The sequence below is a fragment of the Squalius cephalus genome (genome assembly GCF_949319135.1).
Source record: "Squalius cephalus genome assembly, chromosome: 15".
In the NCBI taxonomy this organism is placed as follows: domain Eukaryota; kingdom Metazoa; phylum Chordata; class Actinopteri; order Cypriniformes; family Leuciscidae; genus Squalius; species Squalius cephalus.
The window spans coordinates 9,836,745-9,864,714 of record NC_137136.1 but is presented as its reverse complement, the minus strand read 5'-3'; the positions used below and the strand labels follow the sequence as shown (position 1 = coordinate 9,864,714).

The window sequence follows — 27,970 nt, the reverse complement described above, 5'->3', positions numbered from 1 at the left end:
GGTGTTTACAATTGTGACAATGAGCGCTTTCCAGGATCAACTAAACTCAGGATTTTCAAAAGTGTGAGAAGTTCACGGCTCCATTGTTGAAATGTCTCATGTCATCGCTCAATCTGTGTTTCAACCACAGAAAGTCTTCAATAAACCAGCATGTGAGCAAAACGTCACTTAACGTTGAATTTACTGTGCAATTACAGTTCATTAGTTAGCAATAAATAATAAAAAATAAAAAAATTGGGAAAGAAGCTTATTTACTGTTAATTATTTATGCATGTTTGAATGAATTTTTCATTAGGACGTGTTTATGAAAACTAACTTATGTGCAAATGTGTTATACGAACATTCCAGTTTTATTTGAGTGTAATTATTATTTCTGAAAATAAAGAGCAGCTGAATATAATAGCTCTGTTGTAAATTTTAACCTCTAGTATTATATTAATGTACCAAATGAGAGGGTTCCCTGAACAGTTTACAGCATTAGTTGGGAGAGATTTTCTTTCCTTAAGAAAATAAAACTATATTCGTATCTACATATATCATTATGCTTAATCGGTAGAGGAAATTTAGTACTGGTGCATCTCTAATTCCTATGCTACATACAAATATGAGTCCCTGCCGTGATGAAGCTAAAAAAAATAAAGTAAAAACTGTAAAAAGTTGAATGTCTATTGAAAGCTCTCTTCATCCAATATCTTAGTGAGTGGCTTGTTTGCATCCAGCATATAGTAGACATGCAATGGTTATGACCAGCATGGCAATGGACAGGAAAATACCTAAAAAAAAAAAGAGAGAGAGATAAACAAACAGAGAAATCCTCTGAAATGAAACCAAAAATATTTATTCAAAAATAAACAGAACTATTGATTGTAGTGCCTCTCCACCCACACACACACACACACAATATTTGTTTCTTCTTACCAATTTGATCTCTCTTCGCAGGTTTGTGCAGTGATTGAGGTACCCTTTTGCCTAAAACGAAACAACAACAAATGTGTAAAAGCATTAACTTGTGATATATAATTGTTATAACAATATATTATTGTTGGAAAATAAACTTACCATTAAAATGCACACGGTGTTCAGTCAAATCATCCTTTACAATTTAAAGAGACACAGATGCTGGTTAATGTGCTATTCAAATGCGGATTCTTAAAAGACATGCCCTGCAGTGCACAGAAAATGACTCACTTGTGTGCATATTACAGCCAGGGTGACATTGACACATTCAGTCAATGTGATTCTCCCAACGTACAACTCTTTGCATGGACTGTGACACTCCGGGGTGAATCTCAAAAACGTTCCAATGGACTGAAGGAAACAGCATGAAAGTCAGTAACCTGCAGAGTATTTTACATATATGTATTCTATATATAGAATCTATTACTTAACTTCAATTAATTGTTTATTATACTCACAAGTTCTTGTGCAGACCAATACTGATCACAGTCTGGGTGCTTCATCGCATATTCAGATTGTAGATGGTGTAATTCTTCCGTGCAGGTGTAGCTTTGTGTTGTCTCTGTGACTAAAGTCCAGACTGAGGGAAGATAGATAGGTAGGTAGGTAGGCACGTATGTAGGTATATAGATAGATAGATAGATAGATAGATAGATAGATAGATAGATAGATAGATAGATAGATAGATAGATAGATAGATAGATACCGAATCAAAGCCTAAGCATATTCTTATCTGTATATGAAATACATGTCTGTGGTGTAAAGTACACATTTACTTGAGTGACAGTGAGGGCTGATTTGAAACTACCGCGTGCATAATTGCGTAGCCTAATATGGGGGAATCCCAAAGGGGGATTTTCCAAGTGAATCTTTAATTCTCTAGCAAACGTTGTTTTTTTTTTGTTGTTGTTTTTTTATTAACTGCTCATATATATATATATACAAATTTTTAACAAGATTAAGATGCATTGTTAAAATTAAAACCTTTTGAAGAAGCTTGTTCCAGTTCTCACAGCTGAAAACTGCTACAAAGAAAAAGCCAAAACTGATTACAAAACATTAAGCATGCAGTATAATAATAAAATAAAAAAAATCAGAATAACACCAAGCATTGTCCGTTCGTGCCTATTCTTCAGGCTGACTAACGTTAACGGACTGTAAACAAACGCTACGTTATTTGTCATCGCACTATACTTGACACTTTGCATAACTTCAAGCCTCAGCAATTAAAGTCGAGATCAAATGTGAAGCGATGGCACTTTGTATTTGAATTAGGTCTTACCAGGCCAAAAAAAGTACGATAGCGATATCAAACCCACGAAAGCTTCTTTGATCCAACACATGGCGTGGTTGAGTCAGCAGGTGTCACAACAATGGAAGTAAAATAGCCTACTATCACACCATCAAACCAACTTCATGCCAATACACCGGTTCCGGGTTGACGTCACTTACTTTCTCTTCAGTCTCTTCGGTCATTCTCGCGTGTGGGATTTTCCAACTTCCCCAAAAACCAAATGAGAAAGCGTGTTGCTCATAGCCTATATAAACCATATCGACACCGACCAAGATAGCCAGAACCATGCATTACTTCTTGGAATTCATCGTATGTCTTGTAACTTTAGGTAAGACTCCACACGTATTCCTGCGAGTATTTTCACGCAGACTCTGTTGATCACGGTTGACATGAGGTGTTTTATTTTCAGCTGTGGCAGAGGGTGTAAGGAATGAGATTCGCGCAGTCATTGGCGAGGACGTCGAGTTGCCTTGCGCTGCGAAATCAAAGGCGGGTGTCCAGTACCGCTTGGTGACATGGTACAAGGTAAAGTTCAACATTTGTATACTTTACTGAGAACCTTGTGTTTTGTCCCTATCATCTTTTGCTTACTATGTTCGTTTTGCTTCAATAACCACTAAAACTATCTATTCAGATATTAAAAAATACATAAAAATGACTAAGTAGACTACATTTAATTTGACATTTTTATATAATTTGACCTGCCTAATAAAGGTAAATGTGATATGTAGGCCTACTGCCTATAGATTATTGTGTACATTCATGTAGGCTATTCAAGATGCAATTAAAGCAATTCAGTACTTGTTGCTTTTACATTTTTTTGTCAGGGTACTTCATACATATTAGTCCCTATATGTTCTAGCTACTTGAGAGATGCTCAGAGTTGTTTTAAATGAAGATGCCGTTTAACTTAATGAAATAAACTTCTGTTTTACAGGTTGTTGAAGGGCCTCCCCGAATGATAACTGGTCTTGTAAGACTAACTGAAAACAATGGCAAAGTGGAAAAATACAAAGGTGTCGAACGAGAGGTTGAGCTGCTTGAGAAAACACAGAGCCTTCTTCTGTCTAATGTAACTGCACAAGACAGTGGAATATACAACTGCTTTCTGTCTGCTCCTCTTGGCCATCAGAACCAGGAAGGCGAAATCGTACTGAAGGTCTATGGTAAGTTTGGGGATTTTTAATGGCTACAAAAATGATTTAAACTCTTAAACTTAAAAACACATTTTTTGTTGCTCTTATAATCAAAATTAAGTTCAGTGGGGTGATCTAGCACATTAATTAAAGCTGTAGTTCATCTAAAAGCAATGATAACAGCAATAGCAAATGAATGATGAAAGTGGGCAAACTAACAATCTGATGTTGATGTGTTTTGTATTTTTAGAGCATCATACAGCTGAACAAATGGAATTTAATAAAAGTGATCCTATTTATGTAGTCGTGGCCATCACAGTCCTCGGTGTGTCACTCCTGATGCTTTGCTTAAGCTATGTAAGTAATTTATTCATTTAATAGCCTATAAAGTATATACTTTGAGTCAAGATAAGGCATTTACCAAAGACATGTTTACCACAGGTTTGTTTAAGGAATGTATTCCAAAGCAACAAGAAGCTCTCAAAAGACTCTTTGCTAAAAATGCCACATCAAGGCAAGAACTTGATTGTCACCAAGCATTTGGATTGCAAGACTTTGCCTGAAGTGTTTGTGTGATGATAAACCAGAGTACATGGGACATGTACACCTTCAGGAGTCCTGAATCAGGACGATGTGTGCCTGACATCATCGGCCCGTGACAGTGATGGCTGACCAACGTCAGCATGATGCCACGCCCCCCACCCTGTCAGACCAGCCCAGTCTCACGGCAGTTCGTGAAATGGACACTTAATTTTATCTATTGATTCGTGTACACCAGTGGTTGGGAACCTATGGCTCGCGAGCGCAAGGTCTCTCACCCTTTACCAACAAACGATCAATAAAAAATGAAGACGCATCAACAGAGATCGACTCTATGCAGAAAAAGCAGCCAATTACATTCCCTTGTTGTACAGCCTTCCGAAGTTAATGAAAAGTTTACGATAATAATACTAGTGGGGTTGTTGCGGCAAAAGTGCGTGTTCAATGCTGTTCGCGAGTGTCACGAGTCACCACAGCAATCAACTAACCACTTACGTTTCTGGGGTAACCTACAGCTCCTATTAATAACGAAACATGAATGAATGAGAAAGAAAAGAGCAGGATGTGCTTTATATTGAAAATAAATATTAAAAGCGCGATATGTTGCGAAAGAAAACTTTTTTTCTTCTTTTTTTTTTCTTCTTTTTTTCGTGATGGTCAGCACGATTCCGTGGCATTAAGAGCGGTAGCGAGAAGTAGGCCTATGAAAGGCCGAAAATCTGGTTTGTTGGGGTGGTGGATGGGTCAAACAACACAGGACTTTCACCCAGGAGACCGGGTATCGTGTCCCGCGTGTCAAGTATCCTTTATTTATTTCAATATTTATCATGTGCGTGGCGCACATAGTAAAATAAAAAGTGCTTACTGCATTAGATTTGTGTTTGCTTGTTTGTGAGTGTGAACCACGGAAGTAGAGAAGGACTGGCTTTGGATGCTATGCTTGGTGATCAATGTTATTGGAAGGCTGGCCTTCAGATTTTCAGAAGTTCTCAGAATACATATGTTAAAATACTTTTAAATGATATTTGAAATCTTATAGAATAAAAAAAACTACCTCATATGACATTTCCTTTGAATTTATTTATAAATTCATTTTCTTTATTGTATGTTATGTAAGTTATTGTATGTTAATGCGTATTGAATTAAGTGCTTTCTGTTAAGATCGTTCATCTACTGTATGAAGTCAAAATCTAAATAAAGTACTTTAATTGTCAGGTGAGTTTTCAATGGGCTTTTTATTAATAATAAAATAAAACAAAACAAACAAAAACAACCCCATGGGGAAAACAGACCAGCAAGGCAACACACCTAATGGGGAAACATCCACAACAAACTAGCTCAGGACAGAGGACAAAGGGAGAATAAACAGGGAAGGAAATCAGGAGGGTAACAAGGGAGAGCAGGTGGGGCAAATAAACCAATAATCAGGGAACAAGAGAGTGGCCAAGACTAGAGACACAGAAAAGCACATGGCACACATACAGAAACCAGCAAAAGGCACATGGCAGCATGACAGAAGCCATGTGCTCACACAAACACTCGAGACAAGTCAGAAGAGCACATGACAAACCAATGACACTACAAGTCATGTGCTCCATTAGAAAACAATATACAGGACAGAAGAGCTCTTGGCAGACACTCTCATCTGCCATGTGCCCAAACAGAAAACAAGACACAAGACAGACAGAAATGCATGGAGCATGGATGTCAGGACCCCGAAACTGAACCAAGACTAGACCGAAGTATCAGGATCCAGACACCATTCCAGCAAACACTCAAAACACAGACATAAAAGAGTGCACAACCCAGAGAACACACCCAAAGTCATACGCTCACACAAGGACAAGACAAACACATTAGTGTCAGGATCCCGTCACCAAACTAATGCTGCCTTCACTAACTTGCTTTCGGAATTATTCAAAATTGGACATGAACACCCTCTGAAGTTGTATTTACAACCGGGAAGCTCGGGATTCCCGGTGATACCCAAGTCTCGAGTTAGGCGTGCCATAAACTTTAAACATGGTGGAGGGGAGAACGATTGCTGAATTTTCATTCTCAAAGATTTATTTTATTTTGTTTATTTTTTGTCTATCCTCATGAATATCACCTATTTTTAAAACAGGCCTAATAATATTCTTTTAAAAAATCCTTTGGGATTAATTTAGGCACCTGAGGAATCAAGAATACTAACAGGTACGTTTTGGTGTTAAAATGATGTAACTAACTCATCCTCATGTCGGGTTAGTGTTTTATTTCTATGATAAAAAGCAGAATTTAACGACAAGACATGACGAAATAACCCAGGAAGTAAAATGCTGTGCAATCAATAAAGACAACAAGGATACAAGATTCATGGCGCTCTCTAGTGGCTGCCAAACCAATGAGCACTACTATCCTTTCTTATGAAGAACAAGTTGAGCAGTTAACAGTGTTCACATAGCCTACAACACTACTAAAGGAAAATTTAAAAACAACTCTCAATTCTTTGTATTTAATGTACACATTTTCTAGGGGTCCCAAGAAAAATGCTCCCTTGTGAGATGTTTATATAGTCTTTTTTATTTATTTATTGATCCTTATTTCTAATTAGTTGGAATATGTATCATTTATTTTCCTGATTAATCATAACACAATCATATACTTCAATGTAGCTGTAAAGTCAATCATTTTAAATTGTTTTGAGCATAACCAGACCTGCCTGCCCATTTATCAAGCTCGCTAATGAGCTCACAAACCTGTCTGACATTTCGTTATTATAAATTATTCGAACTCAAAACTTGTGGATGTTATTGATGGTGGTGATGACGGGGTTCCTCAGCCATCTGACTGTAATGGTAAGCGTGCTTGAATATGAAAAATAGACAAACTGCTTTGCCACAACCACTGACCCACAACATAAGACATGACTTTCACCTCAAACACTCAGTTAGCATTCGAGATCTTATTTTTTCAAGCTCAAATGGAGTGTTTCATTTTTAAACTCGTGTTGGGTCTGACATAATTTTATGGAACAGTAACACAAACCAAACCGCATTTTACATAATGCTCCAATGGAAACCTGGCAGTAAGGAAAATGCTAAATGAACTCCCCTTGATTTACATTAACCCTGAATTATAACCATCAATAACTTACTGGATTTGATAATATGATTGGCGCTCAATCAAGTTATTCACCACACCAGTCATACTTATGATATCAAATGGCTTGGCTGATATTATTAAGTGTGTGTTAAGTAAAACATATGACTCTTTTTCAGTCAAGCACAGACGTGAAGGAGCGGGTAAACACAAGCTGATAAATAATTATTTTCTCTCTTTTTATCCTTTAGGTTATTTTGGTGCATCCCAATTAGTACTATTTTGTAGTAACCTATTATTGTAGTAACCAAATTACAAAAAGAAAAAGTACACTTTAAATACCCACATGATGCACTTAATTTACTGAACTTAAAAAACGAAGTGTGGAATGTTGGACACTTCATTCACTGTCGCTGCTTTAATAAGCAGAGGGCAGGGGCTATCTCTGTCCCAAATGGCACACTTTGGCCCTGTCCCAATTTAAATGGCTTACAGCCTTGTGGACTTAAAATGGCCACCGCGTGACCATGAAGTCCACGAGAATGTAGGGTGTCCCATTTGTCATTTTAGTTTTCAGAAGGGTGCTCATGCACGAGAGTCCTTTTGTGGTCGATATGCGCCCTCTATGTGCACTTTTGAGCCTGTAAGCCCGCAAGCTCCACAGCAGACTTTTACCCGACAGTCAATGCGGCATCACGTCACGAAAGTGTGGATTCGTAGGAAGGCTGTGAGTGTTTAGGGTGCCATTTGGGGCAGGGGTTCGTGCACTTGCGGACTTACAATGGACGTCATGTGTGTGTGTGTGTCTGTTAAGTCCACAAGACCGTAGGGTCTCCCATTTGTCATTTTAGGTTTAACAAGGGCTCACAAGCATCCCCTTTGCAGCCGATATGTGCCCTATACTCTGGGTTCGGGCCAAAATTCCGAGCCCGGAGCTCTCCCCCGGACAGCACGCCAACTACGCATAATCTTTACTCTGTTTAATTTGTTGCAAGTGCGAACTTGTGAATGACTTTATAAGTCGCAATTGCGAGTTTATATCGCGGAATTCTGACTTTATAACTCACAATTGCAAGTTTATATCTCACACTTCTGACTTTATAAATCGCAATTGTTAGTTTATATCACGCAATTCTGACTTTATAACTCGCAACTGTGAGTTTATATAATTGTCCCAGTTACCTTTTCAGTGGCAGAAACAAGCTTCCATAAAATAGTATACAAGTGCATAGTGCATCATTTAGAACACATCTCTAAAACACGCATGTAAAAAAATTATGGAATTGCCTGATTAAAATGGTTGTTCAGAAGTGCTTCAGTGAGTGCATGGTTTCCAATTTTAGCTAACAAATCAAATATCACAACTGCGGTTTGCTGAAATGAACGGACATTTGATTATGTAAAAAAAAATGTAACGTTTTGAAAGAATATTTCTACCTGTTTGAAAAAATAAAAAATAATTTTGAGTGGATTAATGCTTTCAACAGGTCACCCAATCTTTCTCTTACAAATGGATCTAAACAATAATTAATCAATAATATTTTGTCAATTTGTCAACTATTTGAGTGCTTTTTAAGAAAAACATTGCTAATCTATTACAATTATAAAACTATGTTGTGAATATGTATCTTTAATGTCATACAGTATGAACAACGAGTGAGTCAGTAAATAGGTATCAGACATAACGGAGAAACGTCTCTTGGTTTAGAATGATGATGCAGTGAGCTAACTCATGAACGTTCTAGGCTATTTTGTGAATCTTTTTGATTGCCTTGTTGAAAAAAAAAAAAAAAAAAAAACGACACATAGGCGATTCGGACAGCAAGTCTCCAGCTGTGCTCATTGTTTGAGGTTGCATGAGTGAATGAGGCGAGCTAGTAAGAGCGGTGCAGGTAAACCTCACTCCCCTGATCTCAAGAGGCGCACTAGCGACAGATGCTAGAGACTGCAGTCTTTAGCATCCTTGTTAGCGCACCCGCCTCCCATGCCAGAGACTCCGGTTCAAATGCTGCTCAGAGAGGGTCGAGTAGGACCGGAGTTACATTTGGTGCCGTGACCCAGATAGGAGTGAGGTTTAGGGGGGTGAGTGTAACAGAAGCAAGTCAATAAGAGCTGTGTAAACCTCACTATCCTGGCCTCAAGAGACACACTAGCTACTGACGCTAGACTGACGTTAGAGACTGTGTCCTTGTTAGCACGCCGGCCTCCCATGCCGGAGACATCTGTTCAAATCCCAGTCAAAGTGGGTTGAGTAGGACCAGGTACATGTGCAGGACATATATATTTCTGTCGGAAATAAATGGCAACAAAAAAGATAAAACAGTTACATTTCAGAAATGTCACACTGCAGTATTCCTAAAAGTGACGTTGTACTTCGCAATACTGTATAAAGTAGACACATATTTCTACTTTTTAATCTCATATATATGACTTAGTAGACTGTCTTAATTTTTACTTTTAATCTCATAATTATGACTTATACGTCAAAATAAAGTCATAATTATAACATACTAAGTCACGAATTATGTCATAGTTAGGCCCATGACTTAGTATGCCATAATGACTTTTTATGTTATCAAAATGACTTTTGACTTAGTATGTCATAATTTCAACCAATTTTGTCATAATTATGACTTTTTATGTCAATTAAGATTTACCAAAGCATGATTTTTTCTTATGTGGCGGAAATGGGCTTCCATACGTAAGAGCTCTGTGATGAAACTTGCCACATCCACCTCCGGATTAAACATCATCTGCTTCATTAAACCAGAAGAAGCCCTCCTTTGTATGAGGAGCAGTCTGGGTGTAATCCCTGGATACTGCAGTTACTATGACTAGGCAGCTGTCCTTAGATTGCCAATGACAGAGGGTCCAGTGTTTGACCGACCAGTGAGAGACAGCAATGTGGTTTTCTACTTACTGAGAAGGCATAATAACGTTGAGATGTTATTGTGAGTCTGCTACTGTAGCTCTAATGCGGTGGAGACACTGTGGCTTTGGTTGAAGAGGTTTCATTAGACAGAGGATTTGCCAGGCTCCCACAGGACACTAATTAACCACTGTGAGTTTGAGCAGGACCACAGTCCAACGACGATGCTCCAGCTCAGACTGCGAGAGAATAAAGGTGTCCATCTGCGGAACATTCAAGGCTTTCACTCACAAATACGTGAGATGTGTACTATTTTTAAACCATGAAATACCGCTGTTTACCGCTCTAATACACAGGTTTTGAGGTTTTTTGAAGGCTGAAGTTCTTTGGATGCCATGTTTTTATTTGGAAGTCATGGTGTTTTGATTTTTTGTGTTGCTAGATGTGTTCTGGGTGAGTCATTAATATGAAATTAAAAGTCAAAATTATGATATAGGCTATACTAAATCATAAATATGAGATTAAAATGTCGAAATTATTCCTTTTTTTCAATTTCGACTTGTGTCATAACTAAGTATAATTCTGCCTTTTTTAAGTCGGTTTTACAAAGTTACAAAGGCATGTTTCTTTTCCTATGTGGAGGAAATGGTTTTCCATACTCGTCTAAGTCTGTATAGAACTTTTTGGCTACTTTACATTATCATCTGCCAGGTAAAAATGGGAAGTCCAATAACTCACTCATTCAGAAAATCTTTTAGTAGGCTTATCAATAATGAGTTTCTCCGCTTGACAGAACGGTTGACCTCATTTCACCACAAGATGGTGCTGTCTGTTTAGTTTGATAAGATAGACGAATGAAAGGAGGCCATGCTGCTAGTGTTGAGAACACGCAAAGGCGACTTAAAGCACCATCAGCTTTGATTCTCTTTCATGAGGGGGCAATTTATAGGTGACTATCTTTGAACAATACGAAAAAAACAACAGACAGAAACATCTGAAAACAGCTGTCCCCAAGAAGAAAATATGAGTTCAGTTAAAGCTGTCACAGTCTGGATCTTTCAGTAGCCTAGTAAAAATGTCAGAATCTCTGTCATTGGTATATTAAAAGTTTCTTCTGTTGACGTCATCGCAAAACATACTGTTACATTGCTTCTTCCGGCACCCATCCACCTTTTTCTCACAAACATATTTCCACTTACTAACTAGACCTAGAACACGAGATTGACAAGAGTATGTCGAAGAAGAAAAATCTCTGCGCTACATTTCACATCAGTCACTTGGAAAGCCTTGTTTTTAATTTAAAAGTTTACCAATATGCAAATGAGTTTTGAGAGCTATGGGTCATGCAGATATGCAACGACATGACAGTGGTGAGTAAATGATTTGAATATTCGTTTTATAATTATTTAAGTCATTTTGAGTACCAATTAAAGCTGATTTCTCATACACACACCAACAGTTGCATGATCATAAGTGCTTTGCACTCATTCACCGACTAGCACTTTCTTCACATGGAAAGTTGAGGTTCAGTAGGGCTAAGGAAGGCATACAGTAGCGCTGTGACTCTCAGGTTAAACCTGCACCATCATTTTTCAGATCAATGTTTGTTTTTCTTGGGTTTTCTTCTCCTCATGCACATCTCCCCTCTGCACACTTCTCTGTCCACTTTTTTCCTTTAGGAGGACGGCTGTGGATGGTGCCGTGGCTGTCATCCGGCAAAGTTGCTTTATTGCAGGTCGGGGGTCTGGGCTCTTCCTCAAGCCTTCAATCCATCATTTCCACAAGCTGAAAGCAAGAAATATAGATCTGGAAGGAACTGCCACTGGAAGCTCATAACCATAAATACTCCCACAATATTTATGTTGTTGCTTTTCTCATCAATTTAATTTTTTTTTTTAATCAGGAGACGGTTGAGGTTAGAGTGTTCTGTCAAGGAAGTATAGAATTTGGAACAATCTTTTACCTCCCAGATTTGTATCAACGCCTACTACACCATGATGGTAAAAATGAACTATGTCAAACAGATGGTCCTAGTATGAATAATTATTATAATAGCCAAAATTGAAGACTCTATATTACAACATGATGATGATGATGCTGGTCATGGTCTATGAAAACTCTGCTTTCTTTTGCAAGCCAGGTAACAAAAGTCATCCAAAAAAGTCAAAATACATATCAAAACTTTTTTAAGCTGTCAAGTTTCTGAAGACTTGCTTCAGAAACTTTATCATCACTGGAAGTTTATAGAAACATGGCGTTCCACACAATGCTCCTTTCAGTAAGCTATAGCAAGTCATGTAGATTTAAACCTCCGTTCTTTGGTCAAGGCTGCAACCAGAGCCTCGAACATGATTCACTGGGACTTGTCCATACAGCCCAACATAAGGAATGTTAATTTACAGTAATCCTTTGAAGCAAACAACTGATGGAAGTCAGCTCATTCGACATGCCGTGTCACACGTTTGACTCTGGGAATGAAACAAGGAATGCAGGTTGCCAGGTATGCACCAAAGAGAAGAACACGCACGGAAACATGGTCCAGCGTTAGGCAAAACTTCAATAAAATACCTTCTGCACATTTTTAAAAGCATTAGTCCGAGGCAAATTAAAAAGCAGAGTGCAATTAAAAGAAATCACTGTGTAAATGTTAGCATGTGGAAGTTTTCCTTTTCCTTTTGCTCATTTTTTCTTTTCTTTTTTTTTAATGTAAGGAAAAGCCCTGAGGCAGAGTTATGCAGCTGCCTATTATTACTGCATACATCTGGTTTTGATAAGACCCTATTACAATCAAAATCATAAAAAAGGTAATGTGGTCCTCTTGAACATTTAAATATAAGAAACACTATACATACAAAGTTCATCTGTTCGTGGCCCCTCTCAGCTCCATGAATGAAGAAAAGGAAGGGATCACTTTAAAGTCTATAACTTGGAGTAATTTGCACTTGGTGGAGCCTGACCATGTTACGACATTCTCTCTAAATGAACAAGATCTGTGAATATGATTATCGCATCTGCTTATGTTTTATCATAAAGAGAATTATGATGTTCAGTTATATAATATGATTTACATTAACTGTCTTTCTGTCAGCTTGTTTAATGTGTTTAATATCATGTACTAGATGCTCTTGTGCAAGCCATTTGTCCAGGGTTTTTAAAAAAAAATTGGCACACAACCCATTTTCCAGAGTTTCAAAATTCTGGTGAACCACCCACATAACAGAATTCAGAGGAAAACTTTAGGATCTCACAGGTGGAAAATTACATTTTATAAATAAAATATTATTATTATTATTATTTTACTATCTAAGTTTTTGGTCAATTGCATTATAATTGACAATCATTTCTCACAGTGCTTGTGAGATTTTTTTTATTTTAGCCTTGAGATTTAGGTTTGTTTATTTCTAGTTCTCAAGAAAAGTCTGTTCACTCTGCGGCCATATTTGCAACACCTCCGGGCAGCTATTTTGTACGGTGGCCAAGAGAGCTCACTGCGCTGCAAGAAAACATGCAAATATTAATAAAAAACAACAACATATATTCATGTTATAATGCTTGATCTGTAGATAAAGCGCTGTGGATTTGCATAAAATTACTTTAGTTGGAGCTTATTGCTGTTTCTAAACGACTCGCTACCGTGTCTGTTCACACAGGACTATGAATTGGCACCAAACGCACAATAACTGGAATTTAAAACTGTGAAGAAAAAAATTTATCAATAAACTGTTGGACAGATATACACTAGGATTTATGCGCTCGACATTTCTTCGCTTTGTGTCGTGAACTTTTAAATGCGCAGTTGTGCACCGTTGCGCACTGTCTGAGACTCCATGTTGCTTTAAGCACATCATTCTGCACCCGCTATGCGCATACGCCATACGCGCTTTGTGCCGCTGTTTTGAAGCGTAGTATCATGCTTCATGCGTGTCATATTATCATGGTTTTGCACACTGAAAGATTATTAAAAGCCTATCTATCTTGCCCAGCGCTTCTGTGTTGTACGTCAGCACGTAGGCTGTGAGCCTATGTTCTGACGCACAACCCAGAAGCACAGCGCTGTTTCACTAGCGCACTGAACTCATTTAGAGGCCCACACAGAAGAAAATGAATAGTTGAATAAAGTCGTTATTTTTGTCTGTTTGTTGCACACAAAAAGTATTCTCGTCGCTTGATAAACTTATGGTTGAGCCACTGTAGTCACTTGGGTTATTTTAAACACAATGATTGGCTCTTTTATTTAGAAGGACTTATTCTGCCATATTGCGTGTTGCACTTTCTCAAAACTTTACAAATTTATAGATCTAACTTATGTCTAAAACAGTATGCTAAACGTTTTAAAAATATCCTCCATAACCCTATGGTTGACAACCTCTGAGTTTAGCCAACTAAAGAGACTATGTTTTGTGTGAGAAAAATGAGGCTGTCCTTAAACTTAAACTGAGGAATAGGATCATCAATATACTGATGTGCAACATTAATATTATTTCAATTCATGGAGAGAAGTTTGCTCTGCACATTTTACTGCTGAAAGGTCCCTTCATCTAAATGTGTTTGGATAGCAGGTTTCATCTGTATAACCTGGCAAATAGTTTCATCTTTGGCAATTGCTTAGCATTTCCTGACAGGTTGATTTGACAGCTGTGGCTCCGTTTTGGAGGGACCATGGACTGTCGGGTTTCCACTAACCAAGAGATGAAATCGTCTGTCCAGACCTACTTTCCCCAGCATTAAAAATGAATATTTCTCTACGGTTAGAAGGGCAAAGTCTAGGTTTTGTGAATGTTTCATTGGCAGGACATGTATTTCCTCTATAGATTCATTATTCAGAGACCCCCCTCCTGTGAGGTGGATGTGGATTCTCTGCAACTCAACACTTCAACAAAGCTCACAATGCTATTCAAGAGTTCCAGCTGAGAAAATATATTAGATGCTCAATGTGTAAAAGGTGCCATGTTAAATTATGAAAGCTGGTTGTCAAGCAGGATGGATAAAACATGCAAAATTTCCAGTATGTCTATTTAAGCTTGCTGAAGGGGGGTCTTGTATGAAAGGTGAAGATGAAATGCTGTATTTGCTGTGTAAAAATCCTCAAGTGACTCCTATTGCAAATGTTGATGCAATTGCTTGGTAAAGGACAGTTCACCCAAAATTGAAAAACTCTGTCATCATTTACTCGTGTCATGTCAAACCTATATTCTCGACTTACTTTCTTCTGAACAAAAAGAAGATATTGTGAAGAACAGTGGATGGTCCAAACAACACTGACTGGACCAATTGGCTTTTAATTGCATGTGTAAAAAATAAAAATAAAATAAAAATATTTTTCTCTAAAAACATTCTTTTGTGTTCCAAAGAAGTAAAAAAATCATACAGGTTTTAGGATGGATCAACTGCTAATCATTTTACAGACAATTTAAGTTAGCTGGTTATATATTCAGAATATAGAATCATATTTTAGATAGAATAAAAGAGTGTCATGGCAAACATAAAAAAAAAAAAATGTTAACTCTTAAAAAAAAAGCACATTAAAGGTACAATATGCAAGAATTTTTTGCCGCTAGAGGGCGCTACATTCCAAACAACAACAACGGCGTAGCTTGATGATGATGTGAGGGAGCGTGGAATGATGGGAACTGTCGTTTTAAACTCCACCGTGGATGTAAATCAGTCAGACGGGAATCGAAAAATCATGTTCATGGATGAGGCTAAGTTCTATTTTCATAATGACATGCTTTTTGTGGCGAGGGGGGCGTGGTTCAGCGCGGTCTGTAATGGGAGAGAGAAGAGACGAGCGGGACGCAAGTAGGTCAAGTGCAAATGACGAACACCTGTGTCTTATTGCTGTGATCCGCGTGGAGAGACCGCTTATAAGCCGCGCGCTGGAACGAGAGAGAGACTGAAGAGAAAATTGGACGCAGAGAAAGAAAACCGGTGGATCCGAGCTCTCATTTTTTAACTGTTTTGTGCGTCGCGGTTGCCACGGTGAATGCGCGTTGTGCACGACTTTTGTTTGTTTTGCTTTATTTTAATAAAGTACGAGTCCCAGTCACGCCGACCCGTCTTCTTCCTTCCTGACTCTTGAACCTCATCACACTTTTATTTCATTAAAATGAATTAACCGCAAGAAAAGTAAGGTTTAATACTAAATTGGTTATCATAGATGTTACTGTATGTCGAATTCATTGTTGTGATAACGCTGCGCAGTTTTACGTGTTCTAAACAATTGTTGTAAAAGTACATTCGAACATACCCACATCATTTGCCAAAATACTGATTAATCTTTATGTATAACACATGCTATATTTATTTACATGGCCATAAACACCAGACGTGATAAACAATGTCAATAAACTAAACACAAACCTAAAGCAATAATACTTCCCTTACATAAACATAACTATTACCGAATGCTACATTTGGAAAATATAAAATTAAGCATGCTTTGTCGACAGAACCAGCTGCAATCGGTAAAGAATAATTGTGTTCCATAACGACTGCAAGAAACAAGCTAACGTTTGTTGCTTGATAGACGCTACAACTACAACTTCCGCATTTGTCCAGGACTCCACGCAGTACGAGCGGAAACCGAGGGTAACGCGGATATGACGCAATTGACTGGCGACTCCCAGCTCCCCCCTGCTCTAACGCCCCGTTTCCTTGGTTAAAATCGCAATTTTCTCACGATTTAAAAATAGTTGGAAACATTTGGGATATTGTAAGTAATCAACTTAACAAAATATATAACACTGGCCTTGATATTATGGGATATTTTAATGCAAAATTCTTACATATTGTACCTTTAATGCATTACTGATGCTTGGCTTTGCAATAATGAGAAATCCTGAAAAATATCACAGTCTGAGGAGGTTACATATTTTGCTATCCATTTTATTTTCTTGTACACTGGACAGGTCTTCAATAAGGGGAAATTGTCTAATTCAGCTCTTATTATGGCTTGTGTCTAAGTGAAGAATCCTTTTGGGAGAGATATGAAACACCTCAAGTGCATTTTCACTTGACAAATGGACATTTTTACAGCACTGACCGTCAGTAACCCAGCAGGCATGTCAGACAGCTAAATATAACCGTTCCAATCAAAATCACCAGGCAGTCCTTTCTGGTTTGGTCTCTGAGATTAATTAACCAGCGCAGGACACAGTCTGTGCAAATTACAGAGCAATGTACGCTACAGTAGGAGGTTGGATATACTATACAGTATACACATGGAGGCCATAATGCACTGCTAATGCAAACATCAAGGTTACCTGTCTGGCTCTCCTATTTAATCTTATTCACTCTTTCTGGGGCCTAACCCGAACTTCAGCCTACCTACCTGTAAGCATCATTCATTCATGTGGCTATGATTTGGTCTGCCAGCAACCAGTGGTGTATGAATTCCTGACCCAGTCTATGCCACTTTTTATTTTCCCAACACTCTTTGAATAACCACATCTTTAATAAAATAAAAGGTTGGGGGAATGTGATATGGTGGCCCCATGGTCATTAAAGAGGGCTAATCGGGTCTAAACAGGTCATATTCTGTGGCTGAGGCCAAACCGGTCCTATACAATAATGAGCCAGACTCCTCAGCACCACATCAAACCAAAAACACACCACCTTCTCTACCAGATTATTCTGCAACAGCAGCAGGCGTGTTTTTAATGGACGTGGCACACAATGTTACACACATTATCATAACATTGTCAAATCGACGTGCTTTAGCAGTGACATTCACTCAGGGCCTCATTCATATCTTTAATCAGGATTTATATGCACATAAAATGGGTTTGAATTAAACAAAATCCTCATACAAATTGTCAAACATCCGTCAATTATAAAACAAGGAAAGCAGTTCCACATTTCCTCCTTACTTAGAAGCAAAAACCTTTTTTTTTTTTTTTATTGTTAGAGGTTGAGCTCCCGTTAAATTGTTTCATTGCTACACTAAGGACGCCCTTTGACTCGGAGTAGAAGACATCATTCGCTTACAAGGTCTCGCAATGAAAGCCATGCACGCTGCAATAAGCCCTGCTTTGTTTCCAATACATCCATGGTAAAACATTTATTAGTCTAATTACAGCAGGCTCCCGTTGAATTTTCTTCCTGTGTTACAGATGCGTTGGCGGAGTTCCCATGTCCTGTCACAATATCGTTTTATTCAGCACCGTGCAACTGGGAAGAAACTTTGGCGGGATGTGGTTTAACTAACAAAAGTCTCAAATGGCCTTCCGCACCTTTTTTGCTTTATAAGTGTTAGTGCGTCACTTGTTGGCGCGGGAAGTTTTGCTTTGTATTTATTGGACGTTATGCTAATCTTTGGGGAGCTAGTTAATGAGGAATAGGATTAAGAATGAACACATTTTGTATAATGACTTTGCCGTTTGAGTAGTCTGAGACTAAACTGGTTTGTTGTAGCTTTAACCAGTGTGTGGTGTGAAGGAAAGCTGTCCTCAACATGTCATCTGCCTCAGTGCAACTGTCTTTGTGTGTGGGCACTATTCTCTTTTAAACTAGGGTCTATATAATCCTGTTTTGATTGGAGCTTATGTCTCCCCTGCAGAGACTGGTGCCTCGTAGCCGCTCTCTCAGACAGGGAGGCCCCCGAGCGGAGGGCCATCCCCCGAAAACAGTCTCTTTAAGCAGCATGGTAGATCTCGGCTTCATGCCATGCCTTGCGCCTAGACTCATACCTATTCTACAAGACAGCTCAGACCACAAACAGATAGCATAGGATGTGACCGTAAGCTACATTTGATCTCTCCAATTAATCTTTCTTTCTATCTGTACAGAATTATAACTCAAATTATATACATTTTTCACAGTCGCATAAGCTTTTATACATTTTACAGGGTTTTTTTTCTGCTGATAATAATAAAAAAATCTCACTGGGTTCTGAGACAATAGGTACCAGAATTTACACATATTATATTAGTGTTTTGTATTTTTCTGTGCATCGTTCTGAAAGTTGTGACAAGTTAAGTGAGTGAGTCACTGATTAATTCATTTAACGGATTTGTTCAAAAACACTGATTCATTCAGGAATGAAACAAGTGACTTGTCTTTTTGAGTGAGTCATTGATTAATTCACTCAACCTATTCGTTCAAAAACACTGATTCATTCAGGAGCAGTTAAATTCAGCTGTGGCTTCCTTTAAAACCATTTTCATTTGCGAAGGAAAATCAGAAACATTTTATTGTGTATACACAAAAATTACACATAATATTTTGTCTGAAATGTCATTTTACACATGAACTGGTAATGGTCTAAATATCTGTAATGGTAATGTAATGGTCATATCTCGTAACGTGCGATCACCTGTGATGTGTGATTATTTTAAAATATCAAATATTCCAAATAGAAACAAAACACGAATTGCAGTGTCAGTCTGATGTCATAGCAGAGCGTTTTTTAACTTTATATTATCTAGTCCTACAAAAAGGAGCTACCTTATTTTTCAGTGCAGAAGTAAGCTACCTCCTGCAAATGTGCGTGATTTCGGATTTATTAACCTCTATAGGTAAACAACTTGAATAACAAATTGCAGTAAAACCAGTTGTGTTTATGATTATTATATTAAAATAATATGACAACAAATACCGGTTTGCTACTTCGAGCAGCATAACGGACCATTTTTGTTCAGTTAAAACAATTGAAAGAAAAATATGTTCTAAGACTATTTTGCAAATGTTCCCAATCAGTTATGAAAAGTTTTTTTAAATGTTTTAAAAACAAATTTTCTTGGTAATGTGAACATTAGAGAAAACATTAAAGGGACACTTCACCCATTTGCATTAAGCTTTGTATTGTTAGAAACCCAGTCATATATTATAATGATCGTGGATTTTTCCTTTATTTTTCCCTGAGATGGGAGAAATAAGGATTTAAGTGTTTTACTTCCTGCTTATTCTGACGTAAAAATCGTCATTTTGCGTCATAATAAGCAGGAAGTCACATTTCATTGAAAAGTGTAGAGACTACAAACACTAGCTCCTCATTATTCCAGGGGGCGCTCATGCTCACGCTACAGGCCTATCACAGATCAGTGGGTGGGACTTTACTCTCTGAAACTGAAAGCAATATCCTCCATCTTGTTTGAAGCTAAGCTAACAGGCGCTGTGGAGACAGATGTAAAGTTATGACAATAGCGGAGGGTAACGTTACTCAATATGATGTAGAAGAAGAGGATTTCGGAAGTCTGATGCTCGAATCAGGTGTTTGTGGCTATCAAGCCGCATTATAGCGAAGAGCAGCCGAGGCAGAAGACCTGCCTGCCGCGGACGAGGAGCCCGGACCGGCTCGAGTTAGGGCGGACTGGTGGCGCCGGTGATCTCACTACGAACCGCTATGAACACAGAGATAGAGTCCGTCTGCGGCAAAGAATTTCAACAATGACAATTTCTCATGCAAGAAATCTCTGAATCAGACGAGCACACGGGCGTTTGTGTTGTGAATCAGACGAGCACACGGGCGTTTGTGTTGTGAATCAGACGAGCACACGGACGTTTGTGTTGTGAATCAGACGAGGACACGGACGTGTGTGTTGTGAATCAGACGAGGACACGGACGTGTGTGTTGTGAATCAGACGAGCACACGGACGTTTGTGTTGTGAATCAGACGAGGACACGGACGTGTGTGTTGTGAATCAGACGAGGACACGGGCGTTTGTGTTGTGAATCAGACGAGGACACGGGCGTTTGTGTTGTGAATCAGACGAGGACACGGGTGTTTGTGTTGTGAACCATCCTAGTTTCGCACCGCATCTGACTGAACATCCAGGTAACGTTACCATGCATGCAATAATTCACCACTTCGAAAGAAATACAAATGAGGAGTAATTCACTATTGAGTTCGCCAACTAACTAACGTTAGATATTTTGTGTGAAATGAATTTCAAGCTCCGGTCCGGTGGTAGCTAGCCTTATAGACGGAAGAGTGATTCATGCTGTTCTGGATTAGTGGGAGTGGCTTGCGCAGCTGTGCAATGTGGTGCATTGTGGGAGTTGTTGTCTTTCATACAAATGCGTCCTGAAGTTTCTTTCTTTCTTTCCTCGGTCAAGAAGGCACCAAATTCAAAATTTATTTTACATTTCGACTACATATATGACCCACTTTCAATAAAGATCAATGTTCCCATGGGTGAAGTGTCCCTTTAAGGGAATGGTTTATCTATTTGTTCATTTTATAACCTTGCCAGAACGTTAGCCAAAGTTCTAAGAATGTGTCCTGTTAGCTAGGCTGACACCTAAGTTCAGGTGCTGCCTTATATATATATATATATACACACTCACCTAAAGGATTATTAGGAACACCTGTTCAATTTCTCATTAATGCAATTATCTAATCAACCAATCACATGGCAGTTGCTTCAATGCTTTTAGGGGTGTGGTCCTGGTCAAGACAATCTCCTGAACTCCAAACTGAATGTCAGAATGGGAAAGAAAGGTGATTTAAGCAATTTTGAGCGTGGCATGGTTGTTGGTGCCAGACGGGCCTGTCTGAGTATTTCACAATCTGCTAAATTACTGGGATTTTCACGCACAACCATTTCTAGGCAGTCCTGTGGGCGAAAATGCCTTGTTGATGCTAGAGGTCAGAGGAGAATGGGCAGACTGATTCAAGCTGATAGAAGAGCAACTTTGCCTGAAATAACCACTCGTTACAACCGAGGTATGCAGCAAAGCATTTGTGAAGCCACAACACGCACAACCTTGAGGCGGATGGGCTACAACAGCAGAAGACCCCACCGGGTACCACTCATCTCCACTACAAATAGGAAAAAGAGGCTACAATTTGCACGAGCTCACCAAAATTGGACAGTTGAAGACTGGAAAAATGTTGCCTGGTCTGATGAGTCTCGATTTCTGTTGAGACATTCAGATGGTAGAGTCAGAATTTGGCGTAAACAGAATGAGAACATGGATCCATCATGCCTTGTAACCACTGTGCAGGCTGGTGGTGGTGGTGTAATGGTGTGGGGGATGTTTTCTTGGCACACTTTAGGCCCCTTAGTGCCAATTAGGCATCGTTTAAATGCCACGGCCTACCTGAGCATTGTTTCTGACCATGTCCATCCCTTTATGACCACCATGTACCCATCCTCTGATGGCTACTTCCAGCAGGATAATGCACCATGTCACAAAGCTCGAATCATTTCAAATTGGTTTCTTGAACATGACAATGAGTTCACTGTACTAAAATGGCCCCCACAGTCACCAGATCTCAACCCAATAGAGCATCTTTGGGATGTGGTGGAATGGGAGCTTCGTGCCCTGGATGTGCATCCCACAAATCTCCATCAACTGCAAGATGCTATCCTATCAATATGGGCCAACATTTCTAAAGAATGCTTTCAGCACCTTGTTGAATCAATGCCACGTAGAATTAAGGCAGTTCTGAAGGCGAAAGGGGGTCAAACACAGTATTAGTATGGTGTTCCTAATAATCCTTTAGGTGAGTGTATATATATATATATATATATATATATATATATATATATATTTATCTTGCCTAGTTGAATCTCGTATAACTTAAAAATGAAGTTGAAATTGAATAAATTATTTTGATTAGTTAAACTATTGGAAAGGCACATGTTGTCATGACTTTTTTGTCATAACCCTTTGGTGGCGAATTTCTTTAGAAAATGTAAAATTTTGTTCAGTTCACAAGAAGTAAAAAACAAGAAAATGAAATATGTCTACTGGCTGAAGCTGGTAGACAGACGTACACATAGGCAAATATGCAGAAAATACATGGGAGGTTGTGTTAAGCTTACAAACATTCTGTGAAAAGGTTAAAGGCTAAACACATACTGTAGTAAAAGGTTTGGAATTAAAGGCTTGCACAGAACACTAGCCATTCATTTAGAGGCCGGTGATAGCATGTATTCAGTTGGTATTCCCCTCCGACAAACTGCCTGTCATTGCTTCAGACACGTAAATGAGAGGAGAGCGTAATGAACGTGTAATGTGGGGATAAATAGCAGACTGATGAAGAAAACAGATCACTTATAAACTCACCTGGACTCTGATTTTCTATTTTAGTCAGCCACATAAATGCCACACAGCTGAATGATTTTTATGACACTTCTCAGGAGCTGAAAAATGATTAACTGTATTTGTAAGCGTCTATCCTCCATGCATCACCAAAGAGATAAACTGCTTAATTCACACTAGAGAATCTTATTTGTAGAACATTGTGCCTTTCTGTCACTCAAATGGTTTCTGTTAGCGCTTTCTGTTTGCAATTTCCACCTCTGTACCTCACTGGGTATTCAGGAACTGAAATAGATTTTTAAAAAAAAACAACAAAAAAAGTCTGATGTGAGGCTTTTAAACAATGTTATAGAAGCCACTTTTACTTTTTCTGTGTGTTTAATTGAGTGATTGTATATGCCTTGTAAATAAATGCAAATACAATTAGCTTTATTTAAAGTAAAACATTAACATACCTAAATAAATAAGCTTTTATTGGTTCATTTTGCAAACTGAGTATTTTAAAAAATGAATTATAAAAAAGACAGTAAACCTTACATTAACAGTAATCATTTTTGGCCACGTTATAAAAATCTTGGTGCAGAAAATGACTGCACGTGAGTTTGACTAAGTGCAATGGTGGATATAGGTTGTGAATAAAATGTCAAATGTGCTTAACATTCATTTTAAAATATCTTTGAAAAGATCTTATTTGTTCCATAATATAAGTGAGAGTATATAATGACGGAATTTACATTTTTAGGTGAACTATTACAATATAGCCTACTTAACACACAAATATAAAAGTCGGATAATTAAATTTTATGGATAATTATGTAAGGAATAATAGACAACGGGCCGTTGAATTATTAGAGAAATAATGCACACCGAGGTGTATTTATCAATAATTCAATGGCCCGGAGTCAATTATTCGCTTGTACTATGTTTACCAAACCTCAAAACATTGTTCAGATGATGTATTTCAAGGGATTTGTCAGTTTTTTGTCCACTCTTCATCCAGTTGTCCAGTTTTCATACAACACTCTTGTATCAAGTCTTGCGCTTCTAATCCCAAGCCTCCGTTGCTAATCCAAAACGTCATTTTAGAGCTAGTAATGGAGGCTTCAGCCACAGCAGAAAGAAAGAGAGAGAGAGAGAGTCAGAGAGAGAGAGAGAGAGAGATAGAGAGAGATTAAGTGTATGTGAATTAGGTATACCTGAGTCTGTGCGTCTCTCAACACTGTCCGTCTCTACTAATAGCGAAACTGTTTAGTGTTTATCTGCTCCAAGAACGGCGCCGTTATTACCTCGCTAGTGAGAAATGTCATGTAGCTTTTAAGTTGTTAAACTATTTTACTGAGAAAATCGTCAGAACAGTGATGACAACACGTTTCTGTGCGAGTGTGTGTACGTATTCTCTGTGTGTGCGTTTGAGTGGGAGAGAGAGTATATGCTGTCTGTACTAAAATGTAATTTTGTGGTAAAAACAATGGAAACAATTTGTCTTGTTTACAGTTTTTTTTTTTTTGCTTGGTCAGTGTCATTATTCTTTTGATGTTGTAGGCTGTAAGGACCTTTGAAATAACTGAAATCATTTGGGGAATTGATATGGAACTGAAATGCGGTTCCCTTATTAAATAATTGCACACCTTAGAACGTTTGTCAACCAATCAGATTGAAGCATTTAACAGCCCCGTAGTATAAAACAATATGTGACCGTGGACAACAAAACCAGTCACATGGGTCGATTTTGTAAAATTGAGATTTATACATCATCTGAAAGCTGAATAAATAAGCTTTCCATTGATGTATGGATTTGTTAGAATAGGACAATATTTGGCCGAGATACAACTATTTGAAAATCTGAGGGTGCAAAAAAATCAAAACATTGAGAAAATCTCCTTTAAAGTTGTCCATTTATGTTCACGATTGTGCTGCATCCACTCACAAAAATAAATGTTTTATATATTTATGGTAGGAAATGTACAAAATATCTTCATGGAACATGATCTTTACTTAATATCCTAATGATTTTTGGCATAAAAGAAAAATCGATAATTTTGACCCATACAATGTATTGTTGGCTATTGCCACAAATATACCCGTGCTACTTGTGACTGGTTTTGTGCTCCAGGGTCACAGATAATGATTTAAACTCATTTTTTAGCATTAAAATGTACAGAACATTGACAAAGTATCCACGCACCATTTAGAAGCAAGCACAGAATGGCCTGGCAGAAGCCGAGTTGAGTGTTAGACTGAAACTCCAGGTGTTATGGCACCAGAGAAGTGTGAAAACAGCAGAGACCGTAGACAGAAGCATAGTGTGGCCACCCCATTCAGCACAAAAATCTTTCAATAATACATCTAATAAAACCAGCATTCTTTTTAAACTCTACGCGAGCAGTACTTTGTGTTTCCTTTTGTAATCTGTGGTTATGTTAAGGGTGATTTTTATCAGAGACCACCTATAAGTGTGAGTGTGTGAGGGAGGTGTGATTTAGCTAACTACTCACCTCAAAGAATTGCTATGTGGAAAAAATATTCAGGATTTACACCTCAAGCTACCTCCTGTACACGGTTTCACCTCTATAAAAACCTTCGCTGCATGTTAGCATTGTTATGTCCAGGGGTTAAATTAGGCCGGAACAATCCGTAACAGCATTCCGGCACCTTTGAATCAAAATAGAAAACAATAATCAGACATTTATTTAATCCGACACTTTCTGTATGCTCCAGGCCAGTTTTTGTATGATCCAGTACACATATTCCTCAAAAAAAAACATTATAAAGTTTATTACATAAAGCATTATGCAATATTAATTTAGCAATATTACATGAAGCAATGTAATTTCTTGCCACTCCAAAATTCCAATTTAATTCCCTGTTACTTCCCTCTTTTTTCAAAGCAAAGTAATATCCCCCATTCCTCACAGTTATTTGTGTCAGCAATGGGATTGATATCGCCCTTTTGGGTCCTTACTGGTAATTCTATAGGCAGCAGTCTTTCTATTATGGTTTAATAAGGGCTGTTTTGTATTAATCCTCCCTTGAAACCGCTAGCTAATGTAGCTACTAGACCCCTATAAAATTCAATAAATGGAGAGCTGTTGCCAAACAAAAAAGGAGAACGCAGAATCATGATGGAGGTTTTAATTTCGTCCACAGCAACAGGCACGGAAGCTTGGCCAAAAGTGACTTTTGTCTCCACATACCGCTGTCTGGCCATAAAGGGAGCTCAGAGCTCTAGCTAATGTCTTTTAAATATACGCAACTGTACTCAGCGGCACTGATAAAGAACATATGTTAAAGATCCTTCTGGTAAGACCTGAACTGGAGTCCAGAGGAAGGTGGTGATGGTGCGGTCGACTCACGGTTTTGACCTCTCATGTGATTACGAGACCTCAAGGCCTCAACGGAAGACGTGAGGTCTTGTGCGGTTGTCTGACTGAAATAAAACAGCTGACTTAGTGTGGCGGTGCAGTGGTCATTTGCAAGGAAACTAGCCATGGCAAGGGAAAAGGTGCTAAGAATAATATCGTATGCCCCATAATAATACCGTACCCCATGCCAGACCTGCCAAGAAGTCTCTCTCCAATGGGAATCACATCGAGCCCATATCCACCGCTGCACCTGCCATAATGAAATCAAGATGACCAGGCTCAAAAATGAGGCCGTAAATATTATTTTACTCCCTCTTGACTTCAAGGCTGAAAGTGAGCATGAAGAGGGCCAGGCGTTTAAATTGATACAAACATAAAAGAGGATTTGTCTAATTGTGATAAACCCCTGTAATGCATTAAATGACATAATTCTCACATGCTGTATTCAGATAGAGTTTCATTAAAACCACTCGACTGAGCTGTATGTTTCCCTACAGTGACAGACCATTATTGACTGAATACAATAGTGCCTCTACTTTGCACCTCTAAAAAACAACATCATTATACTTCACATTACAGAAATTACATCACCCACCCACAGGACTACTAAATTCTTGAGGTCCCATTCACACCCACTGTGATGGATATTTAGTAAGAGACCATTACCATTATGAGAGAGAGAGAGAGAGAGAGAGAGAGAGAGAGAGAGAGAGAGAGAGAGAGAGAGAGAGAGAGAGAGAGAGAGAGAGAGAGATTAGTGCAGTAATCAATTTCTTTTCATTGATTGATTTATTCAAACATGTTTTTTTTTTGGTTCAGTATGAGCACGCATTTCCCAAAAGGACTGGGAGTCTGGATATTATTTGCATAAAAAAAAACTTATTCTCTCTCTCTCTCTCTCTCTGATTTTAATTTTGTATGTTTGCATTGATGATAGTACACATATGGTAAAGTTGTAGGATACACTATACACCAGCAGACACTTTTGTCCTGTAACATCGGAGCATATATATCCACCCAGTATCTCTCGCCAAAAAAAAAGTCATTTTCAGCGAGAGGGCTAATGATCCCAGATTTCCTTTGCCTCGGTGGGCAACCAATGCCCCATTACACAGTTAGCCTATTGAAAAGAGCAAATTATTTCAACATTTATTGTCCCGGGTATAGTCATTAATCCGGCGATGCCATGTCATAACTTCCATCTCCGGCATCTGCTTTGGAACAAACGTGTCATTCAGGCAGAAAACGTTCTGTACATGACAGAATGATGAGAGGGAAATGGCACGGCGCGGGAATGAGGACCACTAGCACTCAGGCCTCACAAACAGCATTTCCTGTTTGTGGTTCCACTTGCTCAGTCTTTGAAGTGTGCCGTAATAATAGAACCAAATGGAGCTAATGAAAACGCACTCCGTCAGATTAAAAGGAAGCCTTAGACTCAACTAGACCAGAAGCTCATACCACAGGCAAACACACACACACACCAGGAACATACAGACATCCTCACTATGATACTCTGCCTTTAAGGCGCTGCCACGTAGTTTACAGAAGTGGTTTTATGATGAAAAGAGAATCGCAATATGGCAAGAGGAAATGGGCAACACAAACTTCTGATGTGTGGACCGGCATTAGAGACCATAACATTAGCATGTGCAGTGTGTCCTGGATTACTTCACCCAAAAATAAACATTCTGTCATCATTTACTCACCCATATGTCGCTCCAAACATGGCTTTCTTCT

The 27,970-nt window shown here is 38.5% G+C and overlaps 2 protein-coding genes across 5 annotated transcripts; one reads left to right on the top strand and one right to left on the bottom strand.

Moving 5' to 3' along the window:
* Positions 1–45: 45 nt before the first annotated feature.
* Positions 46–27,970, bottom strand: LOC307171943 (uncharacterized protein). Of its 4 annotated transcripts, XM_079893894.1 has the most exons (7): positions 27,940–27,970; positions 25,364–25,520; positions 1,416–1,537; positions 1,189–1,308; positions 1,060–1,093; positions 919–969; positions 46–773 (listed from the first exon to the last, which is right to left on the bottom strand). In XM_079893894.1, the coding sequence occupies exons 3-7, from the start codon at positions 1,458–1,460 to the stop codon at positions 694–696; spliced, it is 330 nt and encodes a 109-aa protein (XP_079750020.1). In that variant the 5' UTR covers positions 1,461–1,537; positions 25,364–25,520; positions 27,940–27,970; the 3' UTR covers positions 46–693. The 4 variants fall into 4 exon arrangements, with proteins under 4 accessions (XP_079750020.1, XP_079750019.1, XP_079750018.1 ...); XM_079893893.1 differs by lacking the exons at positions 25,364–25,520; positions 27,940–27,970 and adding an exon at positions 2,410–2,512; XM_079893892.1 differs by lacking the exons at positions 25,364–25,520; positions 27,940–27,970 and adding an exon at positions 2,240–2,374.
* cd83 (CD83 molecule) lies at positions 2,472–5,145 on the top strand. The gene is made up of 5 exons (XM_079893888.1): positions 2,472–2,579; positions 2,661–2,776; positions 3,189–3,417; positions 3,638–3,744; positions 3,829–5,145. Exons 1-5 carry the CDS (start codon positions 2,537–2,539, stop codon positions 3,961–3,963), a joined length of 630 nt encoding a protein of 209 aa, XP_079750014.1. The 5' UTR covers positions 2,472–2,536; the 3' UTR covers positions 3,964–5,145.